Genomic DNA, 25,589 nt, shown 5'->3' with positions numbered 1-25,589 from the left:
GGGGTGCTCAAGTGGTGACTGCGGGGCTGCAGCTGCCTCTCCCACGGCGTGGTGCGCTGGGCTCTACCCTGGTCTGTTCCTAAGACAGGCACGGTCGTGCCCTGCCTGGGGGAGCTGTCGGAGGCTGCAGCCGGGCGCGCGTGGGGTGCTGGATGGAGACTGGAAGGGACACAGAGTGCTGAGTCCCAACGGGAGGAGGATGGGCTCAGGCTCAGCGGAGAGGGCCCGGTGCTGGGGGGTGCAGGATGAGGGCCCGTGTCGGCGCGGGTGCCAGGTGCGGGAGGCGCCGGTGCCGGTGCCGGCACGTGCTGCCGCGCGGGGCGGGGCGGGGCGGGGTCCCGCCGGCAGGGGGCGTTCCGCGCCGCCTCCCGCCCCGCCCCGTCACGTGACAGCGGCGGCGGCAGGGGCGCGGCGCCGGCGTCACGTGCCGCCGGGCGGCTTCCTGCGTCCCGCCCCCGCGCGCCCCTCCCCCGCGGCGGCGCGCGGCCCCGCCCCTGCGCGCGGCGCGGCTCCGGAAATGGTCGTGCTGCGCTGCGCTGCGGCTGCGTCGGGCCGCGCGCGCTGAAGGAGACTGAAGGTAACGGGCGGGGGCGGGGCGGGCGCGCGCCGCGGGGGGGCGAGCGGGGGGGGGGAGGGGGGGGGGTGTACCGGTACCGGGCCGCGCGCCGCCTCGCCGGGCCTCGCGCCGCCGGGCCTCCGCCGCGCCGCCGCCACCACGTGGGCGCCGCCCCGCCGCCGCCGCCGGCCGCTTTCCCTACGCTCCGCTGCCCTACCGCCGCCTTTCCCCATTCTCCGTCCCGCTCCGCTCCCCGCCGGGACCGCACCGGTCCTGCCGCACCCGGTGGTCCCGCGCGCGCCGCCCAGCGCCCACGTGCCGGCCGGTGCGCCCCGCCGCCGCCGCCGCGCACGTGCTCCCGCCGCCGCGCCCGCCTAGGCCCGCCGCCGCACGTGGTGCGTGCCCCGCCGCCCCCACCCCACCCGCCCGCGCCGGTTGCCGGCGGGGCCGCGGGCCATGGCGGCGGCCGGCAGTGACACGTGTCCTTGGCAGAGGCCGCCGCCGCCGCCGCGGGGGAGGGCGCGGGGGGGGGAAGGTGGGAGGAGGGGAGCGAGGGCGCCGGATGCCGCCCCGGGCCCCCCGCCGCCCCGGCTCCCCCCTACCGGCGGCCTCCCCCCCGCCTCCCCCTCCCGCCGCCAAGATGGTGCCGGCGCCTCGGGCCTGTTGGCCGTCCCGGGACTGAGCCCTCCGCGCCGGGCGGCCGGGCCGCCGCCTCGGCCTGGGGGTGAGGCCGGGCTCGGGCCTGGCGGGACCGGCTGCTCCTGGGCCGGCGCCGCGGCCTAGGCCGGCCCCGCGCCGCCGGGGACACCCGCTCTCCCCCGGCGGGCGGCCGGCGAGTCAGCCGCCGCCGAGGCCTGCCTCCTGGCCCCCGGCTCGGACGGAGCCCCGCCGCCTCGACTCGGGCAGAGACCCCGCGCCCCGGCTGCGGGCCCAGCGCAGGCCGCGGGCCCGGCCCATCCCAGCGCGGGGGAGGCAGCGGCCGCGGCGGCTCCTCCTGTTACAAAACCCCCAAGCGCTTCCCCATCCCAGCCCCCGGGACGGGGCCTGCCTCAGCCCGGGCAGCACCGGGCTAGCCGGGGAGGGGGCGGTGCAGGCTCGGGGTGGTGCCCCCCCCGGAGGAGCCAGGGCTGATCTCTCTCTCCCCCATTCCTCCTCTTTCCAAGTCAGTCGGATGAACGGTCTCTGCAGGCCCGCTCAGCCGGCCCAGGTTTTTCCCGCGGGGGGGTGAGTATCCTGCTCGCTCCCGGTCCTCCAGGTGGTGGGGGCCTGGGCTGTCCCCGGGTGTCCCTTTCCCCTCTGTGACACGCTACTCCTTCCTCCCCCTCTTTTTTTGTTTTGAGTGACTGATGCCAAGGCCCAGCTCAGATGACCCAGGCCACCATGTCCCGTGGCTGGGCAGGGTAGTGCTCTGGTGTTTAGGTGGCTGGGGGGTGCAGCCCAGCCTCTGCCCCCTCGGAAACCCCAGCAGGACCCATCTTTACTGCCAGGACCCCTGTGATGGGGTAGCACAGTCCTAGGGGGGGGGTCTGGGCACCCCGTGCCCCGGGTGGGCCGGCATGGCCTGGTGTTGGTAGAACGTGCCTGGCAGCGTCCCACAGCGGGGCCGGGGGCCGGCGGTGCTGACGCAGTCTCGGGTCAAGTTACAGGAGGTACCGTGGCTGCTCCCTCGGGTGCCCTGGCCGGCAGCAGGCTTGCTGGGTGCCATGGGGTGCAGGGGAACCCATCGGGCTGCATGGTGGGGGGCACTGCCTCTCTTTCCTGCCCCGGTGGCCTTTGCACTGGGGCGGGGAGAGCGGCACCGGCTGCCAAGTCTCTCCCAGGACAGCTGTGAGGGTGCTGGTGCTGGCAGGGGGCTGTGGGTTCCCCCAGGCAGGGGGCAGGAGCGTCGGCAGCGCAGGGAGATGCGGGAGCTGCTCCCTGCCCTCCCCGGGAGGCGTTTGCGGGTACGCCGGGGACCCGGCACCGCCGGCAGGAACAGGTTTGGCCGGCCAGGGGAAGCTCTTAGTAGGTCAGCTGGGGTGGAGCTGGGCATGGCTGACGCCAGAGTGCCTCTGGCCCACCCAGCCCCCTGGAATTGGTGGTGGTGGTGGTGGCCTGGGTGCTGGTGGCAGGTCACGGGCACCAGTACCTGCTTGTGTGGGGCACCTGGCTGGGTTCTGCGGGGTCACCTCAGGAGAGGCAGCCTTGCTGATGGGTGCAGCTGGGTTTGGGCAGCAAGAGACTTCTTTTTGCAAGGTGCACGGCCCTGCCCAGGCTGGGTATCCTGGTGGTGGTCATACTCTCCCTGTTCCCCAGCGGAGTGGGAACGGGTGGTTGGGAGTCCATGCCCTGGTGTCATACCATCCATGGGGCAGGACCGGTGTCTGGCTTTGTGCAGATCCACTGTTTGGGGGCTGTATGTGGACAGGAGACTTATGCCCGGGGTGCTGCCTGCCTCCGGCTTACGCCTGCTGTCCCTTTCCCTGCAGATAGCGAGGGGATCCTTATGCACAACCCCATGAAATGAACAAAGCTCCACAGCCCACAGGAGGAGCCCCGACAGCCCCACACCCTGCCCCTTCTCCCGGACTGCCGCAGGTAAGCGGCTCCTGTGGGGTGGGGGGATGCCCAGTTTTGCCTCCCCAGTGTAGGCTGGGGACGGCGGTGCCATCTCTTCCCCTCCCTGCCTCCCTCCAGCCGACGTTCCCACCTGGTCAGACGGCACCTGTGGTTTTTAACCCGGCACCGACCTCACAAATGAATACGCCTTCTCAGCCGCGCCAGGTAAGGGCTTTGCCTGGGGTTGGAGGGGGCGATGCAGGGGGATCCAGCAGCTTTCTGTCTGCTGGCTGAGCAGCCCCCACTGCTGCGGGGAATGGGGGCATGAGGAGCCCCATGGTGCCCCTCAGGGCTGCCCTGCGCCTGCGATCCGCATCGTGACTGTTGCCGGGGGACCTCCAGGCTCGGGGGGCACATGCCTCCAGCTGGGGATGCCCACCAAGTGACTGCTCTTCTCTCCTTCCTCCCCTGCCCCAAACCTCCCTCTCGCCCTCTCTCAGTTTCCAGCAGGGCCTCGGGCTATTCACCAGCAGGTACTAACCCGCTCCCCCCAGCCCGCATGCTGAGCTCCCTGCCCTGACACTGCACAGAAACACACGCCCGGGGCACGAAGGGGCTGGGGAGCACCTGGGGAACAGGCTGGTTTGGCAAAAAGGGAGACACCCGTTTGATTTTGGCAGGGGGAGGTGGTTTCCCTGCAGTGTCTCCCCAGTTTCCTCCTTGCATGAAGCCTGCAGCATGTGGCTGTGCCTGTGCTAACCCCAGCCCAGGCTGGTGCTTCTGCCTGTGTCCTTCCTCATTCTCTTCTTCTTCCCCACCTTGTGGGAGTCTATCAAGGCCCTGTGGTGCCCTGCAAAGCTCTGGACCTCCATCAGCCCTCTTGTGTGGAGGTGCTGCTGGGCACAGATCTGGTGACGTCCCCGGCTGTGCTGCCTGGGAGCCCCTCAAACCCTTCCCTGCCCCTTTGGGAGGTCCCTACAGGGGACCTTGGTATATTTGGGATGTGGGCACTGGACAAAAGGGCTCCTCAGCCTCCCGTCCCCTCCTCTGCCAGCCACCCTGCATCCAAGCCCTCCTCCCAATGCGGATAATTCCTGTCTCTCTCTTTCCCCTTTTCCCTCTATACGCGTGCGCTTGCTATCAGGGAGGATTCAGGTCTCTTCAGGTAACGCTTTCTCCTTGCCCCGGGTTGTGTGTATGGACCTTTCCTTGCCCACTCGCTGCTGGGCTTGAGCTGCTGCTCCCAGGGACACCTCTCCCGGCAGCAGAGAAGCTGTGCTGGGCTGGGCTTGGCTGCCTGGTGTGGGCCAGGGTTTCCATGGCTGGCCTTGCACGTCCCGGCCCCGGCGTGGCTCGGCACTGCGGGACTACAGGTCCCAGCATTCCATGCGAGCGCCGGGAAGCCGAGCGAGGGACGCTGGGACCGGCTGCCGCCGAGCTGCGTGTGGCCGTGGCCGGCCCCGGGCGCTGGAGCTGCCGGGCCCCCTCGGGCTGGGAGGGGGCCGTGCCGGGCATGAGCTGGGTCGGGTGGACCCAGGTGGGCCCGCAGGTGCGTGGGGATGGGGTGGTGCTGGGATTGGGGGGTGGCACCTCCGGGGAGCGTGGGGTGGGAGGAGGGGGCGTTGCATCCTGGGAGGGGGGGGTCTCCCTGCTGCTTGCGCCGGTGCCGGTGGCGATGCCGTGTTGTGCCTGACGCCGTGCTGCACCTGATGCCGTGCCCCGTCTCTCCCCAAGCATTTCTACCAGAACAGGGCGCAGCCTCCCACCAGCGCGTCCCGTGTGCAGACTAACACGACGGCCCGCCCCGGCCCCCCTGCCCATGTGTACCCAGCTGCTTCCCAGGTGATGATGATACCCTCCCAGATATCCTACACACCTTCCCAAGGAGCCTATTACATTCCCGGACAGGTGAGGCCGTGCCCCAGGCTCTGCGGGAGGGGGCTGGGATGGGTGCTGGTGGGTGGTGTTGCCTGGGATTGGAGCCCAGGTCTGTTTTGGGAGGGTGGAGGGGGTCCCTCAGGCTCTCTGAGCACCCACCGATTTGAGCAGGGTCTTGTCCCGGGGTCTCTTGCTGATTCCCCTTGCCAGCAGTCCCCCAAGGTAGCTGATGCCCGCTTTGTCTGTGTCCTGCTCCCTGCCCTGGCGTCCATCTGGTTCACAGACAGGTTTTGGGGTACATCTGCAGTTCAAGAGTATATCCCCATCCCAAAGGGGAAGTAACTGACCTTTCTTCTTCTCCCTCGTTGCAGGGTCGCTCCACGTACGTTGTCCCAACCCAACAGTACCCGGTCCAGCCTGGTGCCCCTAGTTTTTACCCTGGAGCCAGCCCCACAGAGTTTGGGACTTACGGTACAGATTGGGGGGGATTGCTGTGCTCCCCTCTGCTCTTCCAGCCCCAACACTGCTCCCTTTACTTTGGTCCCCTGCCTCTTCCCCTCCCTCTGTGCCCTACCCTCAGTAGCTGAGAACAGACCTTCTGCCAGTTCTGCAGGACCCTCTCATTACAGACTGAGTTGGGGCGGAAAGGGTGTTTCCTGTCCCCCAGCAGCACCAAGGGCTGTGTATTGTGTCCCGCCAGTCCCTCCACCCCTGCTCTTTTCCAAATCAGGGCTGTTTAATGTTTAACTCTCCTGGCAGGTGACCTGGACAGACTTTATCCCCTGCTCCCCTTCCCTGGCCACCAAAGTGGGGAGCAGTTTTGTACTTGCTGCCCCTGCTGCCCCTGCAGCTCCCTGAGGAGCTGGGGCCGCTCCGTGCCTGCCCTCTCTCGGTGCTGGGGAGCGATGTGAGCAGCCCCCCTTTCTCCCCCCCACTTGCATGTGGCCACCCCGGCTGTGACTATATTTAGGCTTGGTCGGTCCTGGGAGGCCCGGCAGACACAGAAATGTGAGCCGAGGCCCCTGGCCTGGCCCCGGCACCGCAGCAAAGCGTAAGCAGGGCAGAGATGGGCTTCTCCTGAGCCAGGTACGTGCCCGTCCTCCCTCCCTCTTGTCCCGGGGCCCAGTTGGCCCCTTGGAGGAGGGAGGTGGCCCCTGGCAGTGGCCAGCTCCTGGGCCAGGGCATGGCCAGTCATTTGTGACTGGCACTGGGGTGTTCCCTGGGCGTCTGCAGGGTCCTGGGATGGGTTTGCCCCCAGCCTCTGTTTTGGGACTATAGCTGTTCCTAGGGGCAGTGTGCCCCATGCCCACCAGACATGGTGGCTGGCCTGGCGTGGCATCCGCTTTGATGGGCCAGATGAACCAGCCCTCCTGGTCCCTAGGGCTGGGCAGCATGGAGTCTTCCTTGCTTGTGCCTGACCCATCTCATGGTATGAGGCCAATCCTGTTCCCCTGCATCTCCCTTGGGCAGGGGTCGGGGTCCCTGGCTCAAGGATGAGGCAATCATCAGTGCACCTTGCGCAAATTCCAGACTCAGCACAGCTGGGGAGGTGTCGAAGCTGGAGGAGGTCAGGGCCTAGCTGTGCGTGTCCCCCCTCCTGCGCCTGGCTCACTGAGGCACCGCTCTGGGGGTGATGCTGGCAGATGTCCTGGGAGGAGCAGAGTGCCTCAGGGGCCGTGCCAGCTCTGGATGGGGTCTAGCTCTGCCTCCAGCCCACTGCACAGCTCCCTCCTCTGCGCTGGGCTTGCTGGAGACTCGGCCTGCGTCCGCGTCTGAGCCCCTCGGCCTGGGTGTGAATGGAGGGCGCGGACAGGGCAGCGCGGTGCCGCCCTTGGGCTGCTGCTGGCCCTGGGGAGATAAGGGCGAGGGCAGGAAGGCGGCCGCCCGCGGAGCCGGGCTGCCGGTGCCTGCCATGGCCGATCGTGCCGGCAGGGCTGGCGGTGGCGTGGAGCCGGCGGTGGGCACGGCGGGCGCCCGCGGGGCCCGGCTGGGCGTGGGGGTGGCGCGGGGACGCTCTGCTTCACAGGGAAGGAATTTGGTCAGGCCTGTCGGGCGGGTTGGGACGATCCAGGCCGGATGCAATGGGGGTTCGCCACAGAGCAGCACGAGCTCCCCAGGCTCCTGACAGACCCCTCTCCTTGGGCTACCGAGGGGTCCCCAGCACGGGCATCGAGGATCTGCGCTGGCCGGTCTGACGTGGTCTTGTCTCCCTCAGCGGGTGCTTATTACCCAGCGCAGGGGGTGCAGCAGTTCCCGGCGGGGGTCCCCACCGCCCAGGTCATTGTGAGCCAGCAGCCGCCCATCCCCCCGAAACGAGAGCGGAAGACGGTAAGGAGGGAGCTGTGGAGGAGGGAGCCATCACCTCCGGGCACAGAGGGGCCGGTGCCAGCCCCGCTGCCCCCCGGCGTGCGGCATGGGCCGTGGTGCAGCACACCGGGGAAGGGGAGGCGGCAGCGGTGGCGTGGGGCCACGTCTTCCCCTCAGGCTGGGGTCTGGGTGAGGGGCCCGGGCGACCTTGGGCGTCCCGGCGGGCAGGGATGTGCTGAGTCACGGCTCCCGGGGGGCGGGGGTGCCGTGGCTGCCAACTGCTGTCTGCTCCCGGAGATGCCGGCGCTCGGAGGCCTCACACGGGGCCTATTTATAGCGGGGAGCCGGGCGGCTGCCGGCACAGCCCTGCAGCAGGGGGCAGGGGCTGGCACCGGGCTGGGAGCAATGCTGCCATTTCCTCAGCAAAGGAGCCTCGATGCCCCTTGGGCTCTGATCTAGCTGTCGTTGAAGCAGATCGTGTTTGGAGGTGGGGAGAACGACCCATGGTAGTGGTGTTCCCCTTGCCAGTATCCCAGACCCCTGTGTCCTGTCCCCCCACAACCCAGCAGAGTGTCTCTTGGCTCTGGCTGCACCCCCAGGGCCACTGAGGCTGCGGGCATATAAGGGGTGGTACAGAGCATGCCACAACTCTTTGTGTGCCGAGACCAGTCTCCCATGCTGTCCCTGAGGCAGAGTGGGGTCCCCACCCACACCCCTGTGCTGGTGTGGGGATGCTTTAGGATCGTTGGAGATGGGCACTGGCCTAGGGACACGCTGCTAGCCCTTGTTGTCTGTCACCATGGCTTGCAAGGCTTGCCCTGCCCCACGCTGTCCATGCCCATCAGGCAGCAGGACAGGTTGGTGTCTGTGGGCTGCTGTGCCCCATGGAGAGGGGAGGTGACACCTTCCCCTCCCCGAGCTTCATGTGGCCAGGGCAGGCACAGTGCTGAATGAGCCTCTTGCCTCTCCTCTTGGAGAAGGAGATGTTCTGGGGATGTTAGACCCAGGGAAAGGAGATGGCCTGTGTGTTGTGTCCATCACCTTCCTGACAGCTTCTCTTTCTCTGTCCTAACCCATGGGCAGATCCGGATACGAGACCCTAACCAAGGCGGCAAAGACATCACTGAAGAAATCATGTCTGGAGCAAGGACCTCATCCACACCCACCCCTCCACAGGTAAGGAGACCGCCAGATTCCCTGCTCAGGGCACTGGGATGTGCATGGGGCCCCGCTGAACTCCCTCTTTGTCCCCCCCTGCAGGCTGGAAGCAGTTTGGAGCCCCAGGCCAATGGAGAGACCCCCCATGTAGCAGTTATTGTCCGGCCAGGTAAGTGCCATGCCAGCAGTATGTGTTGCCAGCTGGCACGTTTCCTTGGTTCACCTGGGGCTCGTGGGGTTAAATGCATTTCCTGTGTACCATGGGACCTATGTCTCTGTGTTGGGGCCAGTGGCTGGCTGCTCATCCCATCTCTTCACTGGTCATTGGAGGACCTTTGTTGTCACCCATTTGTGATCCTTGTGCCAGCTGAGGGATGTTGGGGGTGACAAGGGGCAGGTTGTGGTGAGCAGGGGATCGGAGAGCCCTCCATTAACGCTACCTGCCTTGCAGATGACCGCCCGAAGCCCGCGCTGGTGGTGAGCAAGCCCGTCTCCCTGGAGCCCAGCAAGTCAACGTCCCCGTCACCTCCCCCTCCCCTCATCCCCGAGGTGGAGCCCGTGGTGCTCCCAACCGTGACGCTGGTGCCAATGGAGCCTCCCGTGGACACGGACACTAAAGCGGAGCTGGGCGAGGCGCCGCCCGACACACACAAGACGTTAAGCGCCGACACTACAGTGCCAGGGGCTGCGGAGCCGGCCCTCGGGCCCGCGCCCGACATGAACACGGTGGCCGTGGAGGAGGAGGAGGAGGAAGAGGTCACCATTCCCCTCCCAGAGCCCACCCCGCAGGCACCTGTGCCCCCTGAGACACTGCCGGTGCCCGTTGTCCCCCTGATGCCAGCCGTGCCCGTGGTACCGGCTGCGCCGTCGCCACCACCTGTTGCGCCACTGGCCCCCGAAGCATCCGCCAAACCTGCCTCCCCCAGCCCCCCGCCGCCCCGGGAAGAGCCCTGCCCCGAGCCCGCCGTTGAGCCCGCCGCCGAGGCTGCTGCCGAGCCCAACGGTGTCTTAGAGGAGGTGCCTGAGCCGGTCCCTGAGGCACCCGTGTGCCAGCCGGTGCCGGTGCTGGTGCCCGCACCAGTGCCTGTGCCCACCCTGGACTCCCCCATCGCCCAACCTGAAGAGCTGCCCCTACCCAATGGGGTGGAGGGCACCAACAAAACAGAGCTGAGTGAGGAGCAGCTCGAGTCAGACATCAGCCCCATCTCGGAGCCTGAGGAGCCAGCCCAGCCCGGCACCCCTGCCTCCCCTCCGGCAGAGGAGGAGGAGGAGGAGAGCGAAGGCCCTGGCGAGGCCCAGGAGCGGAGCTCAAGCCCGACCCCTGCCCCTTCGCAGACCTCGGAGGCGACCGCGCAAGGTTGGGGCTGCTGGGCTGGGGCTGCGAGGTGCCCTGGGGTGGGTGCTTGGGCATGAGGGGTTGCCTGGGTACAGTGCCAGGCACAGGGTGTGAGCAGGTGTCAGAGGACAGAGCTGCGAGACACAGGACACATGGGTGTAGGGTGTTGGCAGGGTCGAGGTGCCTGTGGATGGTGAGGTGGGTGGTCATGTCTGGGGAGTGCCACTGCATGGAGGTGGGTGTAGAGCTGGGTGTGTGGGGGTGCCATGAGAAAAGTGTGTTTTGTGTGGGGTTGTAGAGTGGGGGTGTCTGGGGGCTGTCACCAGCCCTGCATGTGGAGGGGTGGCAGGGCAGATGGGAACTGTGGGACTGTAGCTCTGTAGGGCACCCTGTGTGCAGGTACAGAGGGATGCCCGGGAAAAGCAGGATGCCCTGGGATGGACTGGGGTGAAGATACATCTCTCTTCTTTAAGCACCCTGCAGAGGAGCGTGGGGATTGCACGTTCACATGCAGCACCCTGTGCAGAGATACAGGGGGGGCTATAGGAGGATGACCTGGGGCCAGATGTGCTTCTAAGGTGCCTCTCTGTTGGGTGGTGTGTTGAGATGCCAGGGAGGGGAATGTATATGGGGGGAGAGTGTGTTCAGGGGTGTCCCCATAAGGGCTGCTCTGCAGAGGCGTTTGGGTGCTTTCAGGCATCCCCTGAGGAGGATGAGGAGCACTGTGCTGGGGAGGAGGTGTGGATGGGGAGCTTTGGAGAGGCACAGGGTAAAAGGAGGTCTAGCAGCTGGATGAGGGAGAGGTGCCACTGTGTAAGATGTATTCTGGAGTGCATACTTAATGAGTGGGATGCCTTGGTAGGCTGTGTGTAGGATCTGTGAGTCTGCAGCTGCCCAGGTGGATAGATGGCACATTTGGGGCCAGGGTCTGTGCTGGGGTGACAGGACCCTGTTCCTCTGGCTCCCCATGGCCCCATCCTGAAGCTCAACTGGTGTTACTGAGGCCTAGCTGGTGTTCCCCAGCTGGTATTGGGGTACACAGGAGGATTCCTGTCCTTCACCTCTTTACCTCTCCTCCCAGTCGCCGTGTCAGTGCCAAAGAAGAAGCGAAGGATGAAGGAGCTGAACAAGAAGGAAGCAGTAGGCGATTTGCTGGATGCCTTTAAAGAGGTGAGCGTCCCAGGGGTGTCGGGGGTATCACCCTGTGTTCCGCCTCCTCCTGTGATGAACTCTGCTTTGTGCCATCGTGTCTGGGCCACTGATGCTCTGTGATGGTAATGAGGATCTGAGGGGGGTCGGCTGCTTGTCTGTGGGACAGAGGGGGCAGGGCCGGGGGTGACCATCCCTGTCCCTCCCGACACAGTCTCAGATCAGTGACAGTGCCTCAGAGGTGGAGAACAAACCCCCTGCATCTGCCCCGGCCCACGAAGTGGAGGACACAGCCTCTGCCCGGCCCCAGGAGGAGTCGGAGGAGACGTGGGAGGAGAAGGAGGACAAGCTGGCCCCAGAGAAGGGCAAGGCTGCTGACCAGAAGTACCGCTACAAGGAAGGTGAGCCATGCCTTGCTCTAGCTGTCCTAAACCTCACACTCACACTGTTTTGTCCCCAGGCCTGACACAGGGTAGGGGACAGAGGGCCCAGTATGAGAGTCCTGGCAGGAGAAAGCACTAGGTCTCTTCCCAGCTTGCTAGTCCCTGGGTGGGCCCAGACCTGCCACGTCTCGAGGTGGAGGATACAGGATAGCTTACATCAGGGTCTGCCTCTTGCCTCCCACTGCAGAGCAATGGAAGCCACTGAACCCTGAAGAGAAGAAGCGATATGACCGAGAGTTCTTGCTGGGCTTTCAGTTCATCTTTGCCAGCATGCAGAAACCTGAGGGGCTGCCCCAGATCACAGAAGTGGTGCTGGACAAGGTTGGTGCGGCCCTGGAAGAGAGGGGAGTGTGGGTGATGTCAGGGCAGGGACTTCCCTGCTGGGCTCAAGGTCCTGTTGCAGCATCTGCCATGAGCCTCGAGCCTGGGGTCGGTGTTGGGGAGCACCTCTGGGGCCTTCTTTCCAGTTCTTTGTCCCGGCGCTGAGGCTGGGGGATAGATCCGTCCCGCTCCTCTGCCCCCCGGGCATCCTCAGCCCTGTGTACCTTTGCAGGCCAACAAGACCCCGCTGCGGGCACTCGACCCCATCCGCCTCAGCGGCATGAACTGCAGCCCCGACTTCACCCCCTCCTTTGCCAACCTTGGCCGGCCCGTCATGGGCAACCGAGGCCTGGTGAGTATCCTCTGGCTTCAGCCACACCACTCCCCTTTGCCTCTCTGTGATGATCAAGCCTTCGAGCCGCTGTGTCTGGGCCACTGATGTCCGTGATGGAGCTGAGGATCTGAGCAGGCGTTTGGGGCCCCCCCAGCAGCCGGCCCGGCTGGTCCCACGGCAGAGAGCTGAGTTTCTTCTCCCCCGTGTCAGCCCTCAGGGATGGGTCCCCGCCGCTCCCAGCAGAACCAGAGGAAGGAGCCCCGGAAAATCATTGCCACTGTGTCCCTCAACGAGGATGTTAAGCTGAACAAGGCCGAGAAGGCCTGGAAACCCAGCAGCAAGCGTGCCTCTGAGGAGGAGGACCCTGAGAACATCAAGACGCAGGTGGGAGCGCGGGCGGGTGGATGGGGGGGGCGGAGGGGAGGTGCCTGGCTCTCACTGACCCCGCTGCCCTCACAGGAGCTGTTCCGCCGCGTCCGCAGCATCCTCAACAAGCTGACGCCCCAGATGTTCCAGCAGCTGATGAAGCAGGTGATGGAGTTGTCCATCGACACGGAGGAGCGGCTCAAGGGTGTCATCGACCTCGTCTTCGAGAAGGCCATCTCAGAGCCAAACTTCTCTGTTGCCTATGCTAACATGTGCCGTTGCCTTATGGGGGTGAGCAGGAGCTGGGGGGTGTGCTGCCAACCTGACGGGGGGGAACAGGCCTTGACAGAGCTCAGGGGGAGGTGGGTAAACAAGGGTGTGTGGATGGAGGACCGAGTCCTTAGCAAGACGTCTCAAGGGTGTAGGGTGGCTTTTCCCTGGTTTGAGCAGCTCCTGGGCCTCAGCTGACCAGCTTTTGGAAGGAGATATGACTCATGCTCCTTGCCTGGGTCGTACCTCTCCCTGCAGCTCAAAGTGCCCACAACAGACAAGCCCACGGTGACTGTGAACTTCCGCAAGCTGCTGCTCAACCGCTGCCAGAAGGAGTTTGAGAAGGACAAGGACGACGACGAGATCTTTGAGAAGCGGCAGAAGGAGATGGACGATGCCAGCGCTGTGAGTTGGGGTGGGAGGCTGTGTCAGAGGCCTGGCATGGGCATCCTTGAGGCTCCGGGCTCTGAGCTGCCCTGCTGTGCCCTCCCCACAGCCCGAGGAGAAGGCACGCATGAAGGACGAGCTGGAGGAGGCGCGGGACAAGGCCCGCCGGAGATCCCTGGGCAACATCAAGTTTATTGGAGAGCTGTTCAAGCTGAAGATGTTGACAGAGGCCATCATGCATGACTGTGTGGTGAAGCTGCTCAAAAATCATGATGAGGAGTCTCTTGAGTGCCTTTGCCGCCTGCTCACCACCATTGGCAAGGACTTGGACTTTGAGAAGGCCAAGGTACCCCCTGCCCAGCCTTGCCTTGCCCTGCCTTTGCCTTTGGGAGGGATGTGACCATGACTCTGTCCCTCTGTAGCCCAGGATGGACCAGTACTTCAATCAGATGGAGAAGATCATCAAAGAGAAGAAGACATCATCCCGAATCCGTTTCATGCTGCAAGATGTGATTGACCTCAGACGGGTAAGATGCTGCCTTGCTTTTGCCCAGGGACTGTCCTCTGGCCTCTGCTTGGTCCTGTGGAGCTGCTGGCCTGTGTTCTCTGAGTGCCAGCAGTCCCTATGTCCTTGGGATGGGAGAGCTGGGTACGGAAGCTGTGGCTGGCCCCAGAGACACCATGCTAGCCCTCAGCCCTTGGTTAGTGTGGTAGCGGCAGTGGGCACACAGTAACTGGCAGCTGTTTAATGCAGGGGGGCTCCAGAAACCGAGCCCTTTTGTGCCAAAAGCTGCCACAGCACATGGGAAGCTGTTGTGGCCAAGGCAGGAGACCTGCCTGAGGATGGGGTGGCTGGGATGGGGGAATGTCTCTGCCCCCATCTTTCAGCCAGCTCAGTCTCCTCTTCCCTCCTCCACTCCCCTCTGCAGAATAGCTGGGTGCCGCGACGAGGAGACCAGGGCCCCAAAACCATTGACCAGATCCACAAGGAAGCGGAGATGGAGGAGCATCGGGAACACATCAAAGTGCAGCAGCTCATGTCAAAGGACAAGAGGAGAGGGCCCTCCGGACCATCGTCCAGCAGTGAGTGCCCAGGCTTGGGGGCTCCTGGTGCTGTCTGGGGTGGGTTTCTCCTGCTGGGTACGACTCGAGGCTGGGTCATGCCTTATGCCTGTCCTCCTCTTGCCCAGGCGGGCGTGGGAGCCTGGTGGCAGATGATGGCTGGAACACGGTGCCCATCAGCAAGGGCAACCGGCCTATTGACACCATCCGGCTCACGAAGATCACCAAGGTGAGGCTGGGGGGGCCAGTCCAGGTAGCTGAGCTGGCTGCCCAGACTCTGCCCAGGCAGGGAATTGACAGCTGTCTCTTTCCTCTCCATCTGTAGCCTGGATCCATCGACTCCAACAACCAGCTCTTTGCACCGGGCGGGCGGCTGAGCTGGGGCAAAGGCAGCAGCGGAGGGTCTGGGGCGAAGCCTGCAGATTCAGGTGGGCAGCGTGGGGTGGACTGGGTGCCCCTGGCGGGAGGGGGGATCCTTCCCTGGCAGTTCCTGTCCTGGGGAGGTGCCGAGCTCTGAAGCTCCCCTCTTTTCACGCCCAGCATCTGATTCAGGGCGACCAGCCACCAGCACCTTGAACCGCTTCTCGGCGCTCCAGCAGTCAACTCCGGCAGAGAGCGTGGAGTCCCTGCGCGTGGTGCAGAGGTGAGGGCCAGCCCTGCCCTGGGGTGGGGGGAGCTGCACCCTGGGGAGGTCCCTCCCTGAACTGGACACCTGGGTCTGGGCTGGAATCATCACCCAGCTCAGGATAGGGCCTTGGAATTGGTGGCCAGTCCTCGTGGCCAAGAATGATGACCTCACCTTGGGCTTCTTACCTGCTATTCACTTGGGGACCACACGTGGGTGCTGGGGCTGGTCTGGGGGTCCCAGGACCAAAGGGACAATGATGGGCTGGAGGGAGTCCCATGGAATTTGGAGCAGGAGGTCACTGAGGAGAGTTGAAGTTGGATTTGGTCAAGAGAAGAGGAAAACAAAGGGGGATCTCACCATAGTCTGCAGTACAGCGAAGGTGTGGGCTGTGTGAGGCCGAGCTGCGGCTCAGTTGTGCCAAGGCACAGGGAAAGGCAGAGGGCATGAGCTGGAACAGGGAGGAGTATTTTGACAGTGGTCAAAAGTGCTAGAAGATATCCTGACAGGGACTGGGATTGGAGTGATGCAGTCTCAGCTGGCAGAGCTCTGTAGGCCAGGCTCAGGGTGAGTGCTGACAGGCTCTTACAGTGTCTCTCTTCCACCCAGGAGCAGCTCCAGCCGCGACAGGTCAGAGAAGGCTGGGGACAGAGGGGAGCGGGAGTCGCGGTCGGAGAAGGGCAGCGACCGCCTGGAGCGGCCTGACCGGGGGGAGCGGGCAGACAGGAACAGGTCTGCCGTCACCAAGAGGAGCTTCAGCAAAGAGACGGAGGACAGGAGCCGAGAGAGGGAGAAGCAGGGCGGCCCCGAGGCTGTGCGCAAGGCTGCCAGCATGAGTGAGGAACGGGACAGGAGCAGAGAGAGCGGTGAGTGGGGCAGGAGCAGTGTCCTGGGGCTCTGCCTGTGACCCGGGGCCCTGCTTGATCCCTGTTCTTTCCCTGCAGTTAAACAAGAGCCAACACCTCCCGCAGCATCCCCCAAGCCCATGCTGTCAGAAGAGGAGCTGGAGAAGAAATCCAAGGCGATCATAGAGGAATACCTGCACATCAATGACATGAAGGTGAGAGGAGGGGGTGGCCAAATCTGGCACCATCTGCCCCCCATAGCCACCATCCTGTCCTCTAGGCAGTAGCTCTCTTGGGGCAGGGTCCTGGCAGTGCCTAGATGAGGAAGTGGGGAGCTGGGGCTGGCCCTGGGACAGGGCTGAACCTCCTTTTTTCCCCCACAGGAGGCCCTGCAGTGTGTGCAGGAGCTGGGCAGCCCCTCCTCGCTCTACATCTTTGTACAGAACGGCATCGAGTCCACGCTGGAGAGGAGCACCATCTCCCGTGAGCACATGGGGGTTCTACTGTGCCAGCTGGTGAAGGCAGGCACGCTCTCCAAGGAGCAGTACTATAAAGGGTGAGGAAACAGGGCAGCCTGACCTCCAGCTGTTACTTGCCTGGCTTTGAACCCAGCCCTGCCTTAAGCAGGGCTCTGCCCTGCTTAAGCAGGGCTCGTCACCGGGAGCTCTGGAGGGTCCTGCTGGCCGGGGGCTGCCAGCTGCCAACAGCCCCTCTCTGCCCTGGCAGGCTGCGAGAGATCCTGGAGATTGCAGAAGACATGGAGATCGACATCCCACACATCTGGCTGTACCTGGCTGAGCTCATCACCCCCATCCTGCAGGAGGAAGGCATCCCCATGGCCGAGCTGTTTAGGTGAGGGCAGTGCTCCTCCCTGGGACTGCCCTAGGGGGCTCCTGGGGGGCAGGTATGTCAACTGGCTCTCTTGTACCCTGCAGGGAAATAACGAAGCCCCTGGTGCCTATCGGGAAGGCCCCTACGCTGCTGGTCGAGGTGCTGGGCTTGTTATGCAAGGGCATGGTGAGTGCCTGGGGCTCGTGTAGCTGCTGGCCACTGCCTCGGGGACTGCCAGCCTGCTCAGGGGGGTCAAGTTGGCACGTGGGGATTGAACCCCTCTGTCACACACCTTGCTGTGTCTGGGTTGTGGGGGTGGCATGAGCAAGCTGCAGTATCCCCCTCCCTGGAGATGAAGGGTAGGGGGTGCTGATGCTGACTGACTGTCTTGCAGAGCCAGAAGACCGCAGGCAAGCTGTGGCGGGATGGGGGCCTGAGCTGGAAGGAATTCCTGCCTGAGGACCAGGATGTCAACAAATTTGTCACAGAGCAGGTGGGAGCTCGATGGCAGTGAGAGGCAGAGGGGGTTTGTGGGGGAACCTGGGAGGGGGTCCCACTGCCTGGAGCGTGGTGTTCCCCCACACTGCCCTGAACAACTGGTCTCTGCCTGCCCCCCCAGAAGTTGGAGTACACAATGGGGGACAGCTCGGACACGCCGAGCCGCAAGGAGCTGACCTCAGAGGAGCTGTGCAAGCAGATGGACAAACTGCTGAAGGAGAACCCCAACAACCAAAGAATACACGACTGGATCGAGGTGAGGTTGTGGGCACAGCACCTGTGGGGCTGGGGGCTCCTTCCCTGCTCCCCACCTAACAGGCCTCCTCCCCTCCTCTAGGCTAACCTGAGTGAGCAGCAGGTCTCGTCCAACACGTTTATCAGGGCCCTGATGACATCCGTGTGCCACTCGGCCATTGTCTGTGAGTAGTGGGGGAGAGGCAGGGGTTGGGGGCTCCCCCTGCCCCCCCAGGCCCCTCTCACCCCCCCCTTCCTCCCCATCCCCTGCAGTTGAGAACCCGTACCGCGTGGACACCCTGGTGATCCGGAACCACGCCAAGCTGCTGCAGAAGTACCTGCGGGACGAGCAGAAGGAGCTGCAGGCGCTCTATGCCCTGCAGGCCTTGGTGGTGAAGCTGGACCAGCCTCCCAGTGAGTGTGGTGGGATGGGGGACTGAGGAGAGGGCTGCCAGGTGCAGGGCAATGAGGCCAGGGAATGAGGCTCCTTTTTGTCCCCCCACCACCAGACCTCCTGCGGATGTTCTTTGATGCCCTTTACGACGAGGATGTCATCAAGGAGGAGGCTTTCTACAAGTGGGAGTCCAGCAAGGACCCAGCCGAGCAGCAGGGCAAAGGGGTGGCTCTCAAATCCGTGACAGCCTTTTTCACCTGGCTTCGGGAAGCTGAGGATGAGTCGGACAACAACTGAGCAACTGTGAGGAAGAGGAGGAGGAGGAGGAAGGGGAGGGAGAGAGAGCAGAGTCCCTGGGGGAGCAACTCCATCCCCTCCCACCCATGGCCCCCCTGGACTTGCTGACACCAGGGCCAAAGGACCTGCTGTGCCCCCCTGTAGCCCCTCTCTTCAGTTCTCCTCCTCCTCCCCCTCCTCCCCTGGGCCCGGTTCTGCGTGCAAGGCTTGTACCTGTGTGTCATGCTGAGACTAACAGCACGGGGCTGGGGGCGGCTGTGGCCGTGGGTCCCCTGGGGCCCCTCCTCTCCCCTCTCCCAGCACAGACACACTAGGTCTCGGGCAGTGGGGCAGAGCACCCCAGACACATGTCAGGGGGAGGGGGGAGGGGATGGGGATATATCTCTCCCCTCCTCTCCCCCCTCCTCTTCTTCCTCCCCACTTCTTGCTGAAATATAGAGAGATTATATATATATAAACTTATTAAATTTGGTTTGGGGACAGGAGCGTGATTTCTCCCCCTCCCCTGTCCTCTCTCTGTTCCTCCATCACTGCCTGGACCCTCCCTCCCCCACCTCCCATGGGTTTTTATGTTAAATCTAAATCATTCCCCCTCCAGCTTCTGCTCTGACACCCGGGGAAGGGTGCCGGGGAGGAGGGGGGTGGGGGGTGGGGTTGACCCCCTTCTCTCTGGGCCAGGCTCAGTCCTCTCCTCCCCTCTCCCCCAAGTCCCCATCTTCCTCCCAAACGTTTGAGGCCACGATTGGGCAGCGCCGGGGCGGCCCCATCCGCGTCCCCTGTATTTATAGAGTGCCGGATGTGTCGGAGCCGCACGTGTAATTATTAAAGCAAGGATTCAATTACTGGTCACGTCAATTTGTAAATAATCTTTTCTTTTTTTTTTTTTGCTTTATTTTTTTTTCTTTATGGAGTATTTAATTGAAGATTTAAAGGCATCTTTTCACCTTAAAACTGGAAATAAAAGAACATTGCTAAATAATGCCCCGTGTGCCGCTGTTGCCGCCCCCACCCCCCACCCCATCCCACGTCCCTGGTGCCTGGGCTGGTGTGGGGGTGCCAGCCTCCAGCCCTGGCAGGGGACAGACTCCCCTGCAGCTCAAGGTAGGTATGTACCCCCCTCCTCAGGGCTGGGAGGGTGGCTGGGATGGACACCAGGTCGGTGGTAGAGCAGAGCCCCGCTGTTCCTCTTTCCTATGGGCCCAGGAGTTGGTAGGACCTGGGCAGGAGCTACAGCTTGGGGCTTCCCTCTTGGTGGGGAGATTTTTTGCTGTCACCCTATCTTGGCTGGCAGGTGGAGATGGGGCACCATGGCTGTGGCTTGGCTGGGGCTGGAGCCTGCCCCCCTCTCAGTGGCACTGGCTGTGCCTCTTGCTGAGTCACCCTGGCCATGGCCCAGAGGGTACAGAATAATTAACCAGAGGCTGTTCCCCAGATTAGAGGCTGATCTGTCTGAGCTGCAGCCCTGGCAGAGCTGATGCTGGGAAGTAGTTGGCAGGGAATGGACAGCAGGGCCTTGGGGTGGGGCCGGTCCCCCTTTCCTGGGAGTAAATGAGTAAAGAGGGAGGGCCTTGGGCTGCTCCAGGGCTCTGCTTGCCAAGGAGGGGGTTGCAGCCTGGCAGTGCCCTCCTGTGCCTGTCTGTGCCAGGGAAAAGGTGCTGCAGTATTAATTGCCATTATTAGGTTTCAGAATGAACAGACAGCTTTGGCTGCACATTAACCCCTCAGCCTGGCACCCATCCGGGTACAAATCTACTCAGGGGGAGGTCAGATCTCATCCTAAAGCCTGCACCTGCCTCTCTCCAACCCTGTGTGCTGAGGCAGGACCCGTAGCCCCTTGGAATGGGGAAGGGGGCTGGCTCTGGCAGCATCTGTCACTCTGAGTGTGGGGGAGGCTGGGCCAGTGCCCTGGAGGTGGGCAGCGTGGGGCTGGGGAGACTGTGTCCAGGGGCCCTGTCTGTGTCCTGTCCCTGTGCAGGGGAGCTGTGTCGGTGTGGGGGGCTGTGCTGAGGGGCTCTGTCCATGTCCAGGGAAGCTGTGTCGGTGTGGGGGGCTGTGCCGAGGGGCTCTGTCCGTGTCCAAGGGAGCTGTGTCGGTGTGGGGGGCTGTGCCGAGGGGCTCTGTCCGTGTCCAGGGGAGCTGTGTCGGTGTGGGGGGCTGTGCCGAGGGGCTCTGTCCGTGTCCAGGGGAGCTGTGTCGGTGTGGGGGGCTGTGCTGAGGGGCTCTGTCCATGTCCAGGGAAGCTGTGTCGGTGTGGGGGGCTGTGCCGAGGGGCTCTGTCCGTGTCCAAGGGAGCTGTGTCGGTGTGGGGGGCTGTGCCGAGGGGCTCTGTCCGTGTCCAGGGGAGCTGTGTCGGTGTGGGGGGCTGTGCCGAGGGGCTCTGTCCGTGTCCAGGGGAGCTGTGTCGGTGTGGGGGGCTGTGCCGAGGGGCTCTGTCCGTGTCCAGGGGGGCTGTGTCGGTGTGGGGGGCTGTGCCGAGGGGCTCTGTCCGTGTCCAGGGGGGCTGTGTCGGTGTGGGGGGCTGTGTCGGTGTGGGGGGCTGTGCCGAGGGGCTCTGTCCGTGTCCAGGGGGGCTGTGTCGGTGTGGGGGGCTGTGTCGGTGTGGGGGGCTGTGCCGAGGGGCTCTGTCCGTGTCCAGGGGAGCTGTGTCGGTGTGGAGGGCTGTTCCGAGGGGCTCTGTCTGTGTCCAGGGGAGCTGTGTCGGTGTGGGGGGCTGTGTCGGTGTGGGGGGCTGTGTCGGTGTGGGGGGCTGTGCTGAGGGGCTCTGTCCGTGTCCAGGGGAGCTGTGTCGGTGTGGGGGGCTGTGTCGGTGTGGGGGGCTGTGCTGAGGGGCTCTGTCCGTGTCCAGGGGAGCTGTGTCAGTGTGGGGGGCTGTGTCGGTGTGGAGGGCTGTTCCGAGGGGCCCGTCCGGTGCCCCCGCGGGGTTGGGGGGGCGGCGCTGTCCGCGGTGCTGGCCCGACGCTCTCCGCGCTGTCCGGCCTTCCTCTCCTCCCCCTCCTCCTCAGCCCCCTCCTCTTCCTCCGTCCATCCTCCTCCTCTCCGCGCCCCCCTCCTCTTCCTCCGTCCCCCTCTTCCTCTTCCTTCATCCTCCCCAGCTGTCTTCACCCCCCTTCTCTCCGCATCTCACCTTTCTCCCAGCCCCCTTCTCCCTCCCCTATCCTCCCCTTCCTTCTTTCCTCATCCTTCATCTCCCCTTCCTCTTCCCCAGCCTTTCTCCCACCTTTCCGTCCTCCTCCTCTTCCTCCCCATCTCCATCCCCCCCCCGCTCCCGCCTCCCCCTCTCCCTCCTCTTCCTCCCCCAGCAGTGACGTCTCTGGACGTGCTGCTCCCCGGCCCGGCGCAGGCAGCGCTCGGGGCTCCGGCGGCGCTCGGGGCCCGGCCCGGCCCGGGAGCAGCCCTCGGTGGGTCGCGGGCGCTGCCCGGGGCCGCCGATGCGGCCGGGGGGCGATGCGGACGGCGCGGAGCCGGCGGTAGTGCCCGCACCGGGTCCCCCCCGGGAGCATGGGCTGCATCGGCTCCAAAACCACCATCGGTGGGTGAGCGGCACCGGGCGGGCACCGGGGAGGAGGGGGTCAGGGCAGGGACGGCATCACGGGCCGCGGGGGGATGCAGGAAGGGTGTCGGGGCTAGGGGGAATGGGAGATGTGGGGTGGGGGGGCTGCGATGGGGGGAGCTGAGGGAGTCAGGGAATGGAGAGGTGGTGTGTGGGGTGTTCTATGGGGCACTTGAGGAAATGAGAGATATGGGGAGGTGGGCACAGGATTGCGGGAGGGGGGGTACGGGAAGCCTGAGGGCTGGCTCTGGAGGAGCTGAGTGCACACAGGGGGTGGGGGCGATGGATGGATGGATGGACAGATGGATGGGGGCTGAGGGCCTGGGGATGCTGCTCTGGGGCAGCCCAGGGGGAGCGGGGGGATATGGGGGTGAGGATGGATAGGGATTTGGATGATTGGAGGGGCTGGAGTTCAGCTTTTGGGGGAATTGGGAGAGGGTGAGGGGGTGGGGAGGGAGCGTGGGATTGCTGGTCAAAGGCCTGGAAGGGTATGGGGGTGCTATGTGGGGGACAGGGGTGTTTGGGGGCTATTGAAGGGGCTATGGGAGCTGGCAGGGATGTGCTCCAGGGTGGGGTGTCGCAGGTGTGCTGTGGGGGTGTCACAGATGTCCTGGGGGTGCTGCAGGGAGGATGGGGGCTGTGGTTATGATTCGAAGGTGTTCTGGGGGCTGGGGCTGTGATCTGGGGGTGTGCTGGGGGCCGGGCCAGCGCTGGGGGTGTTGCAGACACTCGGGAGGGGGGGGTCTAGGGTTTTATTGGGAGGAGCAGGCAGGGGTGTTGATGTTGGGGCATCACCACGGGATGCCTCCGTCCACAGCCGGGGGAGTGGCGATGCTGTCGGCAGTTTCTCAGCAACCAGGGCTATCCCCAGATGAGGGCTGTGGGGAGCACTGCCTGGCCCCCCACATCTCACCTCGCTGCTGGTTTTACATCAGCTGGGGCCACCTTGGTGCAGGGGGAATGAGACGCCTTGGGGACATCCTGTCCCGGCTCCTTGAGGTGCTGGTCTGACCCGGGCCCCACAGTGACAGGGTACCCCCAGTGCCCGAGGGAGTGGGGACCCTTGCCTTTGAGGGGGCTGGTGCAGGAGATCAGGCTGCTGTGGCGAAGGATGAGTGTGAGTGCTTTTATCACCTCATCTCTTTTTGCTCCATTCCCTCCTGTCCCAGAGATGGGGACCTGGGGAGGGGGATACTGAAGATGGTGGAGGAGCACCAGCCACCACAGCCCAGCTCAGCGCCTCCTCCCTCCATGCACCCAGCGCCTGGCCCAGTCCGTTCCCTCCAGCCTGGTCCAGCTGCCCCCACCTCCCCGAAACAGCTGCCAGGCCGGGCCGGGCGCCCAGTGCCCGGTGCCAGGCTGGAGCCGTGCGTTACCGCTGACACAGGTGGAAGGACTGCCCGGCCATGAGTCACCCGTGCCGCAGCACCTGGCCGTGCTGGAGCACCCCTGCAACGAGTTGTGTCTGGTCTCAAAGCGGGCCAAAAGCTGATGGGGGTGGTGAGGGAACTGCCGGGGGGGATGGAGGTGCTGACGTCGGCCACGGCTCTTCCCTCAGTGGCCGTGGACACGACGCTGTGTGTGGAGTGGAAGGAGGTGAAAGCGCTGTCGCCGCTGAGTGCCACCCACCCGCTGCCCCGCCTGGTGCGCCAGGCCTCCTTCGACAGCCAGGACTTCCTCCAGGTACCGCCGTGCCCATGTGCCGCGACCCACGACGGGACAGCCGGCCTGGCTGTGCCCGGGGGTGTGTGGGGCTCTGTTGCCTGCCACCCCGCCAGCTTGCAGCCGGCTCTGGGGCTGCTCTGACGTCAGCTGCGAGCCGGGCTGTATCCTGGGAGAAATCAGTCCACGGTGCCTTGTTGCCATGGCAATGCAATTTGTTGCGCGCCTCCAAATCCTGCATCGCTTCCCCCGTGGCTGTGGGCTCTGGGCCTGGCGTGGCCGGGACACGGCGGACGGGGACAGGCAGTGGGAGGTGTGAGGGAGTGGGCACTGGGGAGCCTGGCCATGGGGGCCTTGCACATGCGTGTGTGTGTGTGCATGTGTGTCTCTGTGTGTGTGCATACGCTGGGGAGGACACTTGGTGGCAGCAGCAAGGACAGGACAAGCACACACGTGTATATGTGCGTGTGTGTGCACGGGACATGCACCATGGAGTGTGCACGGTGAGCACACATGTGCATGCAGGGAGCTCCATGTGTGCATGGCGAGGAGCACACACGTGTGAGCGCGTGTGTGTGCCTGTAACACACACATGTACATAGACACTCCTGCCCCGTGGGGTGGGCACCGAGCGGGGCTCAGCCCCCTCCCAGGGCAGTGGGCCTGTGGGTGGGAGCAGTGTCAGGAGTCGGGGGCCACAACCTCCCTGCCCGCTCTGCCAGGTCCATGTTGAGGACACTGTCGAGATGCTGCCCAAGTCGCGGCGTGCGCTGACCATCCAGGAGATCGCTGCCCTGGCCCGCTCCTCGCTGCACGGTAACCGCCCACCTGGCTCGCGATACGGGCTGCCCGGGGGGGATGCTCGGGGAAGGGAATGCTCTCCTGATGGTTGAGGGAGCTGGGCCTCGGGGAGATAAGGGCGTTGTAGTCACCCTTCTGGGGTTTGTGGGGGCTCACAATATCCCTGGGGTACCCAAGAGGTGTGGAGGTGCAAGATCTCAAGATCTTGAGGAAGGAGGTGCCGGATCCCAAGGGCACAGTGTCTGTGGAGGGGACTCAGGGTGCCCAGAGGGAGCTGACACAGGGGCCCATCTCGCAGGCATCTCGCAGGTGGTGAAGGAGCACGTGACGAAGCCGACGGCCATGGCGCAGGGCCGTGTCGCCCACCTCATCGAGTGGAAGGGCTGGTGTAAGCCGGTGGAGCCACCTGCCGCCTTGGAGAGCGCTTTCAGCTCCTACTGCCACCTGAGTGAGGGCGAGCAGGAGGCACGCTTCGCTGCCGGTGGGCACCATGCAGGGCACCATGCAGGGCACAGCAGGGGCGGGCTGTCCACCCATCCACCCACCTGTCCACCTGTCTGTCCACCCGTCTGTCCACCCACCCACCCATCCATTATTGCAAACATCCATTGGTGCCCTGGCACTCTGGACACAGAGGGGCCGGGGCAGAGGGATTTGGAGGTGCTTCCTGGGGTGTGTGTGACCCGTGCCTGTCCCATGCCAGGCGTGGCGGAGCAGTTTGCCATCGCTGAGGCCAAGCTGCGAGCCTGGTCCTCGGTGGATGGGGACGACTCCAACGATGAGTCCTACGACGAGGACTTCATGCCCTCCACGGAGAGTTCCCAGCCCACTGGTAAGCCCACAGGGAGCGGGCACCCATCAGTCCTGGTGCCAAGGGTTGAAGGAGCAAGGTGCCCAATGTCAGGCCACATTCCCCACCTGGCCACCTCTTTACGGGGCAGCGCCACAGTGTATTTTGCTTTTCCTTTGATGGTCACCAGTGCCACGCATAAAATAATTTGTTAGAAAAAGGGGGTGTGGGGCCTGGCATGGGGCAGCTCCCATCCTGTGGGGTATGGAGCTGGGAGGCAGCTGGAAGCCCCCAGTGCCACCAGCCCCGGGCTGATCCCAGGCATTCCGCTTTCCCCCAGTGCTGCCCGGCACGGTGCCCACCGGCGCGCTGCTGCGAGACCTGCTGCAGGGCCACCTGTGCCAGCTGGGCGTGCGGCACGGCTCCTGCGAGCCCGAGAGCGACTCCTCGCACACCCTTTCTCCTGAGACCCTCTGCTCCAGCCTCTGCAGCCTGGAGATGGTGTCCCCCTCTGAACTCACTGCCAAACTACTGGGCTCCCTGGGGGGTGAGGACCTCCTGCTGCCCAAGCTGCCCCCCCCGGCCAGCCAAAGTGCCTTGCGGGGCCTGGCACGGCTCCGGTGCCAGGACTCCCTCTACACCATGTCCTACGCCGACGCCTGCCTCTCACCCGCCGAGGAAGAGGTGGTGCTGAGCAAGGATTTCCCACTCCACCGGAAAATCTCCGATGTCGCCTCCTCTGGGGTGGCGTCGCTGGAGGAGGAGGAGGAGGAGGAGGAGGAGGCTGAAGAGCCCTGATGCCCCTCCGGGGTGCCCTGCCTCTCCCGGTGGGGGTCCAGCCTCCCCCCACTGCCACCCTCTGGCAGGACCCCACGCTGGGCAGGGGCCCTGCCGCTGCTCCCCCTCGCTAGCCGAGTGCAGGGGGGTAGTTTCAGGGGCTGCTGCAGCCCCTCCTGG

The 25,589-nt window shown here is 64.6% G+C and overlaps 2 protein-coding genes and 2 non-coding genes across 9 annotated transcripts; all 4 read left to right on the top strand.

Annotated features, from left to right (window-relative positions):
- Window positions 1-489: 489 nt before the first annotated feature.
- EIF4G1 (eukaryotic translation initiation factor 4 gamma 1) lies at window positions 490-18,684 on the top strand. Of its 6 annotated transcripts, none has more exons than XM_062006259.1 (33): window positions 517-577; window positions 1,720-1,780; window positions 3,025-3,133; window positions 3,233-3,319; window positions 4,829-5,002; window positions 5,344-5,443; window positions 7,188-7,300; window positions 8,363-8,455; window positions 8,540-8,606; window positions 8,889-9,794; window positions 10,855-10,943; window positions 11,137-11,323; window positions 11,553-11,686; window positions 11,919-12,038; window positions 12,231-12,404; window positions 12,480-12,677; window positions 12,915-13,061; window positions 13,153-13,389; window positions 13,466-13,570; window positions 13,973-14,126; window positions 14,234-14,334; window positions 14,431-14,533; window positions 14,646-14,748; window positions 15,340-15,596; window positions 15,675-15,790; window positions 15,959-16,131; window positions 16,302-16,427; window positions 16,511-16,592; window positions 16,801-16,899; window positions 17,026-17,160; window positions 17,242-17,323; window positions 17,412-17,552; window positions 17,648-18,684. In XM_062006259.1, the coding sequence occupies exons 3-33, from the start codon at window positions 3,059-3,061 to the stop codon at window positions 17,827-17,829; spliced, it is 4,860 nt and encodes a 1,619-aa protein (XP_061862243.1). In that variant the 5' UTR covers window positions 517-577; window positions 1,720-1,780; window positions 3,025-3,058; the 3' UTR covers window positions 17,830-18,684. The 6 variants fall into 6 exon arrangements, with proteins under 6 accessions (XP_061862239.1, XP_061862243.1, XP_061862241.1 ...); XM_062006257.1 differs by having other exon boundaries at window positions 533-577; window positions 11,901-12,038; window positions 14,658-14,748; XM_062006254.1 differs by having other exon boundaries at window positions 533-577; window positions 11,901-12,038.
- On the top strand, window positions 10,990-11,066 carry LOC133626546 (small nucleolar RNA SNORD66). Its single transcript, XR_009819619.1, has one exon. It is a non-coding gene; the product is annotated as a small nucleolar RNA SNORD66 (small nucleolar RNA).
- On the top strand, window positions 12,083-12,155 carry LOC133626547 (small nucleolar RNA SNORD66). Its single transcript, XR_009819620.1, has one exon. It is a non-coding gene; the product is annotated as a small nucleolar RNA SNORD66 (small nucleolar RNA).
- A 2,573-nt stretch (window positions 18,685-21,257) lies between the features above and the next one.
- On the top strand, window positions 21,258-25,430 carry FAM131A (family with sequence similarity 131 member A). Its single transcript, XM_062006020.1, is given in 7 exon segments — window positions 21,258-21,313; window positions 21,315-21,358; window positions 22,938-23,062; window positions 23,764-23,857; window positions 24,141-24,323; window positions 24,546-24,674; window positions 24,973-25,430. Coding segments are annotated over 7 exon segments (1,089 nt in total).
- Window positions 25,431-25,589: the final 159 nt, after the last annotated feature.

This window comes from Colius striatus, chromosome 12, assembly GCF_028858725.1.
Source record: "Colius striatus isolate bColStr4 chromosome 12, bColStr4.1.hap1, whole genome shotgun sequence".
Classification (NCBI taxonomy): domain Eukaryota; kingdom Metazoa; phylum Chordata; class Aves; order Coliiformes; family Coliidae; genus Colius; species Colius striatus.
The sequence above is the reverse complement of the archived record's forward strand: the minus strand, read 5'-3'. Positions and strand labels throughout refer to the sequence as shown.